Source organism: Mustela nivalis, assembly GCF_964662115.1.
Source record: "Mustela nivalis genome assembly, chromosome: 1".
NCBI classification, from domain to species: Eukaryota; Metazoa; Chordata; class Mammalia; order Carnivora; family Mustelidae; genus Mustela; species Mustela nivalis.
This window is the reverse complement of record NC_139020.1, coordinates 176,798,943-176,811,671: the sequence shown is the minus strand read 5'-3', so window position 1 is coordinate 176,811,671 and position 12,729 is coordinate 176,798,943. Positions and strand designations below refer to the sequence as shown.

At 41.3% G+C, this 12,729-nt stretch overlaps 2 protein-coding genes across 2 annotated transcripts in view; one reads left to right on the top strand and one right to left on the bottom strand.

Annotated features, from left to right (window-relative positions):
- The window catches only part of SHQ1 (SHQ1, H/ACA ribonucleoprotein assembly factor), a 102,502-nt gene extending 100,968 nt beyond the window's left edge, over positions 1 to 1,534 (bottom strand). The window contains exon 1 of the mRNA XM_082697765.1: positions 1,256 to 1,534. Coding sequence (XP_082553891.1) covers positions 1,256 to 1,398 — 143 coding nt within the window. The 5' untranslated portion in view covers positions 1,399 to 1,534. The remainder of the gene's footprint in view (positions 1 to 1,255) is intronic.
- A 44-nt stretch (positions 1,535 to 1,578) lies between these two features.
- Positions 1,579 to 12,729, top strand: part of GXYLT2 (glucoside xylosyltransferase 2) — a 118,292-nt gene continuing 107,141 nt past the window's right edge. The window contains exons 1-2 of the mRNA XM_082697906.1: positions 1,579 to 1,746; positions 8,510 to 8,586. Coding sequence (XP_082554032.1) covers positions 8,561 to 8,586 — 26 coding nt within the window. The 5' untranslated portion in view covers positions 1,579 to 1,746; positions 8,510 to 8,560. The remainder of the gene's footprint in view (positions 1,747 to 8,509; positions 8,587 to 12,729) is intronic.

Genomic DNA, 12,729 nt, shown 5'->3' with positions numbered 1-12,729 from the left:
AAAAATAAAAAATAAATGAACTAAAAAATAGGAAAGTACAGTATACACAAGTAGGTGCATTAAGTCAGGGCCTAATGGAAACCGGAGCAACACTGGTTCAGGCTCAGTGAAGGAACCAGCTTGACTCAAGAGGCAGTTTTTATTAGGAAAGCACAGGGGCAGGAGAGGGAGTTGCAGCTACACCTGAATGAGAAAGATTAGGAGAATGGCGTTTACCTAACAAGCAAGGGAAGGACAAGGGACTGATAAGGTTATAGGAAGAATAACCCGACAGCATCACCTGTAAAAAGAAGCTAATATCGGGCGCCTGGGTGGCTCATTGGGTTAAGGCCTCTGCCTTCAGCTCTGGTCATGATCCCAGGGTCCAGTCCGCATCCGGCTCTCTGCTCAGCAGGGAGCCTGCTTCTCTGTCTCTCTCTGCCTGCCTCTCTGTCTACTTGTGATCTCCGTCTGTCAATAAATAAATAAAATCTTAAAAAAAAAAAAAGCTAATTATCAATGCCTATTTCCAAGAAGCGCTGTCAAGACGAAATGAGATACACATAAATACGCATACGGAATTTGCTTCGTGAGTTGAATGAACAGTTAGCTGTCACTACTGTTGTTACAGTTTTGCAAGGAGAAAATGCAAACAAGTGCTGAAAGGCCCTCATTGAGAATGGACAACCGCCACAACTAAAGGACAAAATGAGAGAAGTAGCAGACGACGAAAAGGGAGGAGAACGAGGCTCATTTGGTGTCCGTGAGGCAAAGGAAGGAGAGAGTATCAAGAAGTGGGGAGCGGTCAGCCAAGACGTCGACACAACTCTAAAGAGAACGGGGAAGGAGAAAAGTCAAACGGACGGGTCAGCTGGGAGGTCAGCGCGCACCATCCCAGGGCAGGGGAGAGGCTGGAGGACCAACGCGGGACGAAAACAACAGGGAAAAAGTACGGGAACTACGCTGACGGGACAGAAACAGCAAAGGTTACAAGAAGGCTCCAAACGCCACGTTTGCGGTGGGGATTTAGCAAAGTTAAAGGCGAAAACGAGCTTCTGCAGCATCTAGAACGCACAGCTGACGGAGTCACTTCGTCAGCACCAAAAGCACCTGCGGAAATCTCGGAAAATGGCAATCGGTAAATCGAGAAGGGCTCCCTCGCTCTTTTCCTCCCTCCTCGCTAAGCAGCTAATGGGTAAGTAAAAAAATGAATGAATCGATCAACTCATCAATCCCCTAAATTCGCTCTTTCCGAGGCCGGACAGCGGGAACTCGCCTGAGAAAGTACGGCTTGGCGTAGAACTTGAAGTCGACCCCCTCGAAGTAGACGTCGAACTCCGAGACCCGGGCGTAGGGCACGCGTATGGCGATGGTCAGGAAGTCGGGGTCCTGGCTGAGGTCGAACGCCGGGGTCAGCATGACTGCGCTGGACTCCCGCGTCCGAGCTGCTCACGCTCCCCGCCGCCGCGCTGCCGCCACTCAAACTCTACAGCAAGTCTCCACACGCCGGGACCCAGCCGGCTAGCCAGGGTGCTTCCGGCTCGAGACGGAAGTGCTCCTGCGTGGGGCAGGAAATCCCGCCCCCACGCCGGTTTCCATGGAGACTAGACGCTGTTAACCGAGAAAGGGCGTGGAGCGCGGGGATCTGACCGCGGGAACTGAACCAAGAATATAATTTGGAGAAATCCGGACAGGAATCCTCTTCAGACCCATCAAGCCTGTTTCGAGAGCCATAGAGATGATTTTTAACCAGCATTGGCCTTGCAGGTAGAAAGACCTGCGTTTGAATCCCTTCTCGGCCACCTGTCAGCTGTGAGTTCTTGGGAAAGTTCCAAACCCTCTCTACGTTGCAGAGAACGCTTCTTTAAAATGACAGTGATGCTAGCCCCTTAGAGATGTGAAGATAACGTGAAATTATGCAAGTAAAGCTCTAACAACGCACCTGGCGAGTTGTCAACGCTCCTTGTGTGGAAGCAGTCACCGCAGTAGCCACAGCAGCGTCGTTACTGTGGTTTCCCTTATTCCTCACCTGCCTGGTCACCAACTCCCCTTTCTCCCTCCCTCTCCGTGTTTCTCTGCTCATTTCTCCTCCTCTCCCTTCCCCTCTCCCTCTCTTTTTCTGCTACTTTCTCTCCCCTTCCGAATTCTTTATTTGAGTATTCTCGTTTATGGAGCGTCCACTCCACTAACCTCATCTAACCTGCACTATGAACTCCAGAGAACACGACTCAGGGAGGATCCGTACTGTATCTTATAATCATGCACCTTAACATGATCAGAACCCAGAACGTCTGATCCTTGAGCCCTGTTAGTGCCTGCCGTCCCTCTGTCTCCCTTCTTGCCTTTTGTCACTTTTCTCCATACACCTTTAGTCCATGCTCCTCGGATTCTCCCAATGCCGGCCCCATTCATCTCCCTCTTTTTCTACATATTCCTTTAGCCTGCCTTCCTCTCGTTGTATTTCCTGTTATTCCACCAGAAACGAGACTATTCGGGAAATACTGTTTACTTCCTGGTTTGAAATGTCAGTGGAAAGGGATAAGAGTCATCTCTGGGGTAATGAGTGGACCAGATCACTTCAAAAATCTTTACAACCTCCAAGTTTTATGAATCTTGAATATTAATTAGGACTTAGGAAAACATTAGCAGGAGCAAGTAAAACAAAAGTCTCAAAATCAAAAGCAATCTGCTTAACTCTGGGAGTTTTGATTAAAACAAAATAAGAGGTTATATGTGAAACAACTGAAAGAGTACTCTTTAAACGTTCATCAATTTCCTGGGTAGCAGAAGGATTAATAGAATTAATTGAATACTTACCTTGTGCCAGCACTGTGCCAAATCCTTTATAATGATTTCCTATTTGCCTCCTGACAGCTCTTTGAAGTAGGCCTCTAGGATCCTCCCCAGGATTGCACAGGATCACAAAGCAGTGAGTTGTGCAGTGGGAATTGAAACCCAACTGAATCTGATTCCTGGGCCCAGCCTCTAAAATACTATAGGGTTGATTCCCTCCAATATTACCACTCACCCAACTGTTTCACGTTCTGAGTCAAGCCATCCTGCTTTAGACCGTACTGAGCCTAACAAATAATAGCCGCTCAATATTGAAAATGAATTGGTGCAAACTTGGAATTAGCGGAGCTCTCAAGAGGTCTCTTGAGATAGGCCTTTGGCTGGATCATTTCAAATTAGCTAGTCTAAAAAAGAATCTTTACTTCTATGAGGAGACCTTATTCCTGTAGGTCACAAGCATTAATATTTTAAAATTATTAATACCAAAGAAATTACTGAGACTGGATCTATGCCATCCATGAGGAGACTATAAGTGAAAGCACTTTAGAAGTAGAGCTGTGTACTTCCTAGGTATTTTATTCTGTATTTGACCAAATGCACACACACAGGATTGCATACTGATAAAGAGACTATAGGGTTCAATACTGCTGTTATTTGTAAAAAACATATATTGCATCTGCTATTATAACAAAATATTGACTGTTGCAACTGTATAACAGGGCTCTGTTGTTTTACTTCTAGGTGATAGTTCATTTTATTTTTGTATTTCTAATTAGTGGTAAATTACACAAGTTAAATACATTCTCTTTTTAAAAAAACAGAATGTTACAGAAAAGTTTCCCTCTTCTGCAGTCTAACTTTTGTCCCCTCTTCTACTTCCCCAAAGTTAATCCCTCTGGATATACTTGCATACATTTTTTTTTAAAGATTTTATTTATTTACTTGACAGAGAGAGATCACAAGTAGGCAGAGAGGCAGGCAGAGAGAGAGGAGGAAGCAGGACCCCTGCCGAGCAGAGAGCCCGATGTGGGACTCGATCCCAGGACCCTGAGATCATGATCTGAGCCGAAGGCAGTGGCTTAACCCACTGAGCCACCCAGGGACCTACTTGCATACATTTTTATTTAACATATTAATAATAGCTATTGTATCTTTATTTAAATCCAATTAATTATCATATAAGGTATTATTGGTTTCAGCAGAATGTTTTCTCTTTCTTTGTACTTTTCTAGGTACCCTGTTACTTTACATCTGTCTGTGCATGGGCACATTATCACACCCTATATGTAAATCTACATTGTTTTATTTTTTTACTTTGATCATTTTTTAGACCTATGTATATTGCCTCAGGGATCCTGTTGAGTTGGGTCAGTTGAGTTTCACGTCTAGATAGAGACATTGCTTGAAAATACATTATTTCAACATTTCATATTAACTGTTGTAGGGGGAATCGAACAGGAATGAATTTTTTCATCATTTTTTGATCCATTCAAAGGCTGCCGTATTTGTTTTCATTTTTCTTTTTCCTTCAGGCTTACTTCTGGATCCCCTTTAGTGTTTTAAAAATAGTTTTTTCCTTGGTCACCTTTATTGAGGACATGTATATAATATGCCATCTCTGATTATATTAAATTAACCTGTCCTCTAACAAACTTGATTGTAATCTGCTAGGTTCAATATTAAATTTAAAAATATTTTTTCAATAAACAGTTTCCATTTCAGCCTTATGACAAGATTCTATTGTTACAGCATTCTTCTAGTGGTGAAATGCTTCTTGTTTCCAGAAGGTGGCATTCATATAGGCTATTAAGACAGTGTTATCACAAAGAACAGTTTTAACTTACATTGGAAATAGCTTCCTTAAAAGGCTATTTATGGTTTTAGTTCATTATCTGAGCCATTTTGGGGAAGTGGTGGGATCTTACACAGAACTTGCACCTTAACCCCTGTTAGTATTTGGTATACCTACTTTCACACTCTTACCTACCGAGAAAAGTATAGAAAGATTTTTAAACAAAAATGGTATTATACTCTATATTTTTACTTTTTTTCACCTTACATAGCATTACAATATTTCCATTTGGCTATTTTTTTGGTCAAGAATATTGTACCATATTAATCTAACACTTAAAAATATGAACAAAGGGATAATTGGTTTTGAGAAAGGAAAAAAGAGATGAAACCAATAGTAAAATCATAAACATAGATCACAATCCTAGAATAAAAAATGCAAAAGTCGAAATACAAACTAGATAAAACATTTCAAAGTTTGAAAATATATTGTCCTTTTATATAATAGCAGTAAATACAATAAGACTAGACATCCTAAGTTTTGCAATTCCCAGTTATAAACTGCTTCGACGAGGGCTTGGATGAGTACTTGGATAATCTACAGATGAATACTGGATTGTAAAAGAGGCTTAAGGGATCGTCCCAACAGGATACAGACAAAGCAGACAGAGCAGACCATGACCGCTTTAGAGTTAAGCACAACTCTTTCTGGTCCTTGCCCCAATCCTTCAGCCCATTCGAGTTACATTGTTTAAAAGAACACAGCACTGGCAATAACCTAGCAGAGTAATGGTTATTTCAGGTAGTATTTAGTCCAATCCCAATTTCTTACAAGCTCGGTAAAGCTCTGAAGAAAATCTAAAATGGCTGCAGCTGACACCAGTAAACTTCTTGCAGCATTTTTGTGCAGTGTGTAGCTAAGGGCTTAGCAACATATATTTCAAGATGCTAGTCCCATCCCATTAGATGAAATGCAGATCACATAGCAATGCTCTCCAAACAGCAGTTCAAGCTTCCTTCATTGTTTAACATCATATATATAAAAGACATCTACAGAAGGTGTTGTTTTGATGCCCTGCCCAGTTGCCCTTTATGGAAATGGGGCACCCATCTGTCACTAGCAGGCAAGTGTTATTAATGGCTCGCCCTTGACACCTTCTTCAAAGAATTGCCCCAGTCCAGTGTTTCTCCACCTCAGGTATTTCTGGGAGATAATTCTTTGTTGTGGGGAGCTGTCCTGAGCACTGTAAGATGTTTAGCAGCATCCTGGCCTCCAACTTTCCAATGCCAGTACCAGCCTTGCTGTTGTGACAACCACAAATATCTCCCCAGACTTTGCCAAATGTTTCTTAGGGGACAAAATTGCCCACAGTTGAAAATAAGTGCCCTCAGTTGATTGGAGGCTCCAGGAAGTCATTACCACCACCATCACCACCCTGCCATCAAGGCCCACAAATGTAAAAACTGATCTGGGGTGCAGAGACTGCCTTAAAGGAGCAGATGACTACAGCATGTTTATGCTCTAGAGTTCCTTATGGGATCAGATCAAGAGTGGCTTTCCCCAAGCCCACATCTTTGCTCAGCTCTTTCCCTTTCCTTGTCCTTCTTCACTTCCTCCCTTATAGATTTCTCCTATAAACGCCCCCTGGATAAATCACATGCATTCACTTCCTTGTCTCAGGCTCTGCTTCAGGAAATAAATGTAGGGCACCTGACCCATGAACTCATCTTTTTTTTTTTTTTTTGAAAAATTTTATTTATTTATTTGACAGAGATCACAAGTAGGCAGAGAGGCAGGCAGAGAGAGAAGGAGGGAAGCAGGCTCCCTGCTGAGCAGAGAGCCCGATTCGGGGCTCGATCCCAGGACCCTGAGATCATAATCTGAGCTGAAGGCAGAGGCTTTAACTCACTGAGCCACCCAGGCGCCCCCCCCCCATGAACTCATCTTGAGAAACTCCTTCTTTAACATTCTTTACACTTCTGCAGAACTGCTGGAGAATTGTACCTACAATATACCAAAAATACATGACAAGTTCTTATGTTATTTTTTTCAAGTTCTCATAATCTAGTTATGATTAATCTAATTAATCTTTTCTTTGATTCAGAGTGAATGTGTTTTTAGTCCTTTTTGCAGAAATGACCTAAATGTACCTCTTTTGGCATCAGAGGCTGTGGTGAGATTGTACGTAGGCACAACCACCTTTAAAAATTGTTCGGCAATATACTCTGATAAAGTTAAGCTTGGGTATGTCTTAACACCCTGCAATTCCTCTCTTTGATGCATAATAGAAACAAGTGGTAATCACCCATCAATAGACATGTACTGGAATGTTCATAAATGCATTATTCATAGTAGCCCAAACTGGATACAATTCAAGTGCCCATCAAGGGTACAATAGACAGACTGTAGTATATTCACTCAGTACTGCTGCACAGCAAAAAGAAAGAATGAACTCCTGCTATACAAAATATGCATGAATCACACAAGCACATTAAGTCAAAAAGGCCAGATCCAAAAGAGCTCTTAGAATATGTTCACATTTATATGAAGTTCAAAAGGGGAAAAACTACTGTATGGCCATAGATGTGAAAATAGTGATTACCTTGTGAAGGTGGTTATTGACTGGGAGAAGGTATAAGAAAAACATGGGTGATGATATACAAACATAGTTTGTATCTTGACTTGGATGGGGATTACATGAACATACACATACGCAAAAATTCATAGAGCCATATATTTGAGATTTGTGTGCCTTATTGTATGTGATATTACAGTTAAAAGTAGGAAACAATCAGAAGATTTGGATTACCTATGGATACTGGGAATCTAGGCTTACCACTGTGTCCCTCACAGGGTACTGCCCTTGACTGCAGAGAAGTGCCTTGTACAAAATTACCCCTTTCCAGAAGGGTAATACTTGATACAAAGGCCTGTCATCCTGCCTTATATGGGACAAATTTGAAAGCCATCCCCACTACAGGAACTTCCTGTAGAATTGACAGAGTCCTTGGTTATAATTGCATTGTTGGCCTCTGTCCAGTCCCACCTTCTCCTGCCTACAGGTATAGCTCCCAAAACCATTCCCCCAAAACCATCTGCATTCAGCTGTCCTTCTGAAAACTCTGTTTCCTAGAGCCCCAGTCTAAGATGTCATCTAAGCTACAGCTCTATCCTTCCAAATAGATTGGAATGCCCACTTTCCTCTCAAAACCGAAATCCCCAATGTGAACTCAATGACCTCTTTCTTGAATTTTCTTCATGGTTGTTTCCAAGCATTTCTTCACTGAGGGGTCTTATGCCTTGATTTTGTTTGTATTTTTTTTTAAATGGTTGCTGGGGCTCTCTGTCTTCCTGAATGCCTTTTGATTATTGCAGCTACTCAAAAGAAAACCTGTCTTGTGAAGAAAATGGTCAATAAAACTATGAGCTTTAACCAAGAGAAAAATAGTTTCCCCTGCAACTTGAAACAATTTCTGTTGATTATATGTATTGTAAACTCATTACAAACTCTTCTCTATCAAGCTAAAATAGCATAAATGGATTGTTTTATATTGTTTTCCCAGAAGAGTTCACATTAGTCACTTTTTTTCCTGAATAAGGATAAATCTTTCAGTAAGATGCCCTACTGTTTAAAATGCCCATAGTAATTATGTTGTTGCTATTGGTACATAATCAAGACATAGCCTTGGATCCTTCTTCCAATCTTCTTTGGCTTTCCCCCATTCTGCTCTCTGATTATATATACTCTCTGTTACGTGTTCCTTCACCCCTCAATTATTACACTTCTTTTCTTACATTGACATTTTTTCTGTTTCACATCATTTTTCCCTTTATGGGTTATGTTTATTTATACTTGTTTTTCTTGATCATTTCAATATTTAACGACCATTTATTGTGATTTTTAAAATCATAACTCATAGCCAACTAGATCTATTCTCTATTTAGATAAGACATAAAGAAACAAAAAGAAAAAAGAAAACTTCAACTTAGGTCTTCATGGCATCAGAAGTCTCCAGCCAATGGTAAGGAAGCTGAATAGACGTCATAGAGCCAATTGCCTCCATTATCATAGTTAATGTAACATTTTTTCATTCTGGAAAATAATGCTTGAGTTCTTATCTGGACAGCACTGTTCCCAATTACCATAAGTGTGTGGTCTACATTTAGTCAACAATAATAGCTGGCATTTATTGATTGCTTATTGTATACTCACCATTTTTCCAAGTGATTTCATTCCTTTATCAATTCTGTGAGGAAGAAAGCTTTTCTGTCACCAACAATATTTTATAAATGAGGAAACTTGGACTTGGAGAGTTGAGTGATTGCCGGAGTCACATGGCTTGTAAGTGACACAGCCAGGATTGGGTCCCCGGAGGTTGCCCTGCCTCCAGCCCGCTGTCTATAAAACATGTGTTTCCGTTCTTGATGCTCTGAGAAGAGGGAAGAAGTGAGTGGAGATAATAAAAGGTAAAAGATGTGATTTCTAACTTCAGTTTAGACTTTAGTAAAGAAAATAAAACACTGAAGATTTAGCAATTGTGGTAGCCAGTTTCCAAAGATGCCTCCTCCCATGATGAGCCACCACTCCTAAGAATCACACCCTCGTTTGGTCCTTTCCAACAGTGAATCAGAGGTGGCCCTGGGTAGCCAAGACAATGCAGCAGAAGTGACACTGCGTGCCTTCTTAAGGCCAGGTCATAAAAGTCCTTGCCCCTTCTATCATGTGCTCTTGCAGCACATGCTCTGTGGGAAGCTAGCCGCAGTGTACGGATTCCAACTAACCTGAGACCACTAAGCTGCAGGGAATCCCAGCCGAGCCACATGCAAAGGCTGTGTGGCCAGCCCCAGCTGCCTCCTCCATCCCCGCCTAGGCACCATTCACAGGAGTGAAGATGCCATTTTGGACATTGGAGCCCCAGCAGACTTCCACATGGAAGCCAGGGGAATCTTAGCCATGTGCCAGAAACAAGGCACCAGCATTGTAGCCCCATCCCAGCCATCTCCAATCCTTTGAACAACTCCAGCTGACGCTCCGGCCCTGTGAAAGAAAAGCTAAGCCATCCCCAGGGTGCCTATCCTCATTTGTAATTCACACAATGTTAGCATAATAAAATGCGTTGCTATTTTAAATCACTAGGTTTTGGGGAGGTTTGCAACACAGTGACTGATACATAGAGCAACAGTGAAAGACAACAAAGAGTATACAGATTAAGACAGGGAGATCCAGAGATAGAGAAATGCTCCGGGTTGGAACAATTAGAAACATCTCATTTCTGATAACAAAGTCTGGGTCCCGAGCAAAGGCTCCAGCAAAAGTGCAGATAAATTCACGGTATCTGATGTGAAGGCTGCAAGAATTGAAGCACTAAGCAGTGGGCTTGGAAAGGAGTCTAGGGCCGATTGGTGAGTGTGCTGATTGCCAAGGAAAATAACTTCCCAGCCGAACAGGACTACGAAAACTATCTAGTACAACCCAATTCTTTTGTTTTTTTTTTTTTTTCTTTCTTACAAATCAGGAAACTTAAACCTAGAGAAAGAAGAGATTCCGGGAGGTCATGTAGCTGGTTGGCACAGGAGTTAATACCAAGGCTAGGGTGTGGGCTCTTTCCTCCAGGAACCCACAGTTGGTTAGGGAAATGGGAGCCCTGCTTTGCGGCTAAATCTAGATAAGCTTTCTCCCCTGGCATCAGATATACCACAGGATATCCATCCTAATAGATCCTGAGAGCCAGGGTAGCGTTTAAAGCCAGCTGCTTTAATTTGTAGTTGTAAAACGTCTAACATTCTTACCTCATTTCCTTCCTTCACGTAAGAAACGAACTGGACAGACTCAACACCTTTCCGTCTCTGAGCTCTCACCAAATTCTTCTCAAGGTTTTTTGTTGTTGCTTTTTTTTTTAAACAACTTCATAGGGACGTAGTTTACATTTCATAAAATCTGCTCCATTTTAGGTGTGCCCTAAAGTCCTTTTTAACATAGAGTTTTGCAGCCCTCACCATTGTCCAGTGGTGGAATATTTTCATGGTCCCAGTAAAATCTCTCTGCACCTCCACAGTTAATCCTTGTTCACACTGGGAGTTGCAAACAAATAATTTACTTTGTCTTACAAGATTTGCCTTTTGTGTACATTTCAGATAAATGGGACCAGGCAATAAGTGGCCTTTCATGGCCTGTTTTTTTGCGTGGCCTGTCTTTGAGGTTCCTCCATGCAATAACATGCATCAGTCCTCATTCCCTTTTACTGATAAACAGTATCCCACTGTGTGGATGTATTTTGTTTATCCATTTACCAGTTAGATGACATTTGAGTTGTTTCCTCTCTTTGGCTATGATGAATAAGGTTGCTTCTATTAAGTTTTAAAAGAAGCGAGGATTGCTTACTATAGAGATACCACTTATAGGAGTTTTGGGGGTTTTGAGGGGATTGCTTATTAAAATAAGACAGGAAAACATGAAAATGAAAATAAATTCATCATTCAGATACACTCACACTATTAATATTCCACACTTTTTTGTTAAACATGTACATGATTTTTTTCTTTATAATACTAAATCCTACATTTTTTTATAAAATTATTTTCTTTTGGGGGCACCTGGGTAGCTCAGTTCAGCTCAGGTCATGATCCCAGGGGCGTGGGATCTAGACCTGCATCGGGCTCCCTCCTCCCAGTGCTTAAACCACTGAGCCACCCAGGTACCTCACAGCAGGGTTAGTCTTTTGTGAACATCATCTTGTTTCATAGTGTCCTGGGAAGTTCAATTTTGTTAATGTCTATGGCCTGGAAATTTTGAAACAATTTCTACATTTTAATAGAGAAATCACCTGGGTTCATCCAGAGAATTCCTGGGTTGAAGCTTTCGGTGAGCTATTTGTAATAAAATCACGGTCCTGTCTTTCCCTCCCTCTCTCTCCATCTACCTCCTGGCCCACCTTCCATTTAGACCAGAGCTCTGAACCTCCTTCCCTGTTCCAGTGATGAGGTGAACATGCACTGTGAGTCAAGGTATTCTAAAAAGTAGATGGTCTTGAAACCATAATGTCCCTAAGTAGCACTATTATGATCTATATTAGGTATGAATTTTCAAAGCACAAGATTCAGGTGTGCAAAAAAAAAAAAAGTCACTTTGACTTTCTATACCAGAACTTAATTTCTCTCTCCAGCTGTGGTTTGCCAATCAGTAAACCTGGTAACTTCAGAGTTTTTCCCAGTCTCTTTGGGATAAATTAAAGGGGTCAATGTTCTACTTTAGGTTGTATTAGGAAAAATATAAACAATATTTCTATCTTCTTTTTAAAGAAGATAGAACTTCTCATTACAACTCAAGAGCAAGGATCTTAACATTTTAACTTGCCTCTGAACTGTCTGCCTTGATCTTTCATGTTTTTATTTACAAATGTTAGTCACACCCAGATTATAAAACTCCTTCAAAGTACTGTTTTTGTTTTTGTTTTATGATTTTTTTAAAAGATTTTATTTATTTGACGGATTACAAGTAGGCAGAGAGGAAGGGAAGCAGGCTCCCTGCTGAGCAGAGAGCCCGATGGGGGGGGGGGGGTTCGATCTCAGGATCCTGGGATCATGACCTGAGCCTAAGGCAGAGGCTTTAACCCACTGAGCCACCCAGGTGCCCCCCAAAGTACTGTTTTTTTTAAGACTTGTCCATATATTTCACCTATTTCTTAACTCACTACTGCTTCTTGCATCCCATTCCTTCTTCTTGAATTCAGTTTCCTTCTTCTCAAAATATATGTTTATTATTCATGCACTGAGAGTCTCCGGGCAGTACACTTTTAGACTTCATGTGCTATATTTTACCCTCTGGATTAAATTCATTTTGCTGCTATAACAAATTACCACAGAGTTATTGGCTTAAAACAACAGAAATTTACTCACAGTTTTGGAAGCCAGGAGTCTAAAATTTGTTTCAGCGGAAAAAGGCCAAAATGTCAGAAGAGCTGGTCCCTTCTGGAGGTTCAGGTTTCCTTGACTTCTCTAGTGTCTTGAGATTGGCTAAATTCCCCAGCTTATGACCCCTTTCCTGAGTCACTCTAATCTCTTGCTTCATCATTAGAAATCCAACTTCCTCCTTAGATCTTTTTGCCTTTCTCTAGTAAGGACTTCTGTGATTACATTTAGGGTCCACCTAGATAATTCAGAATAAT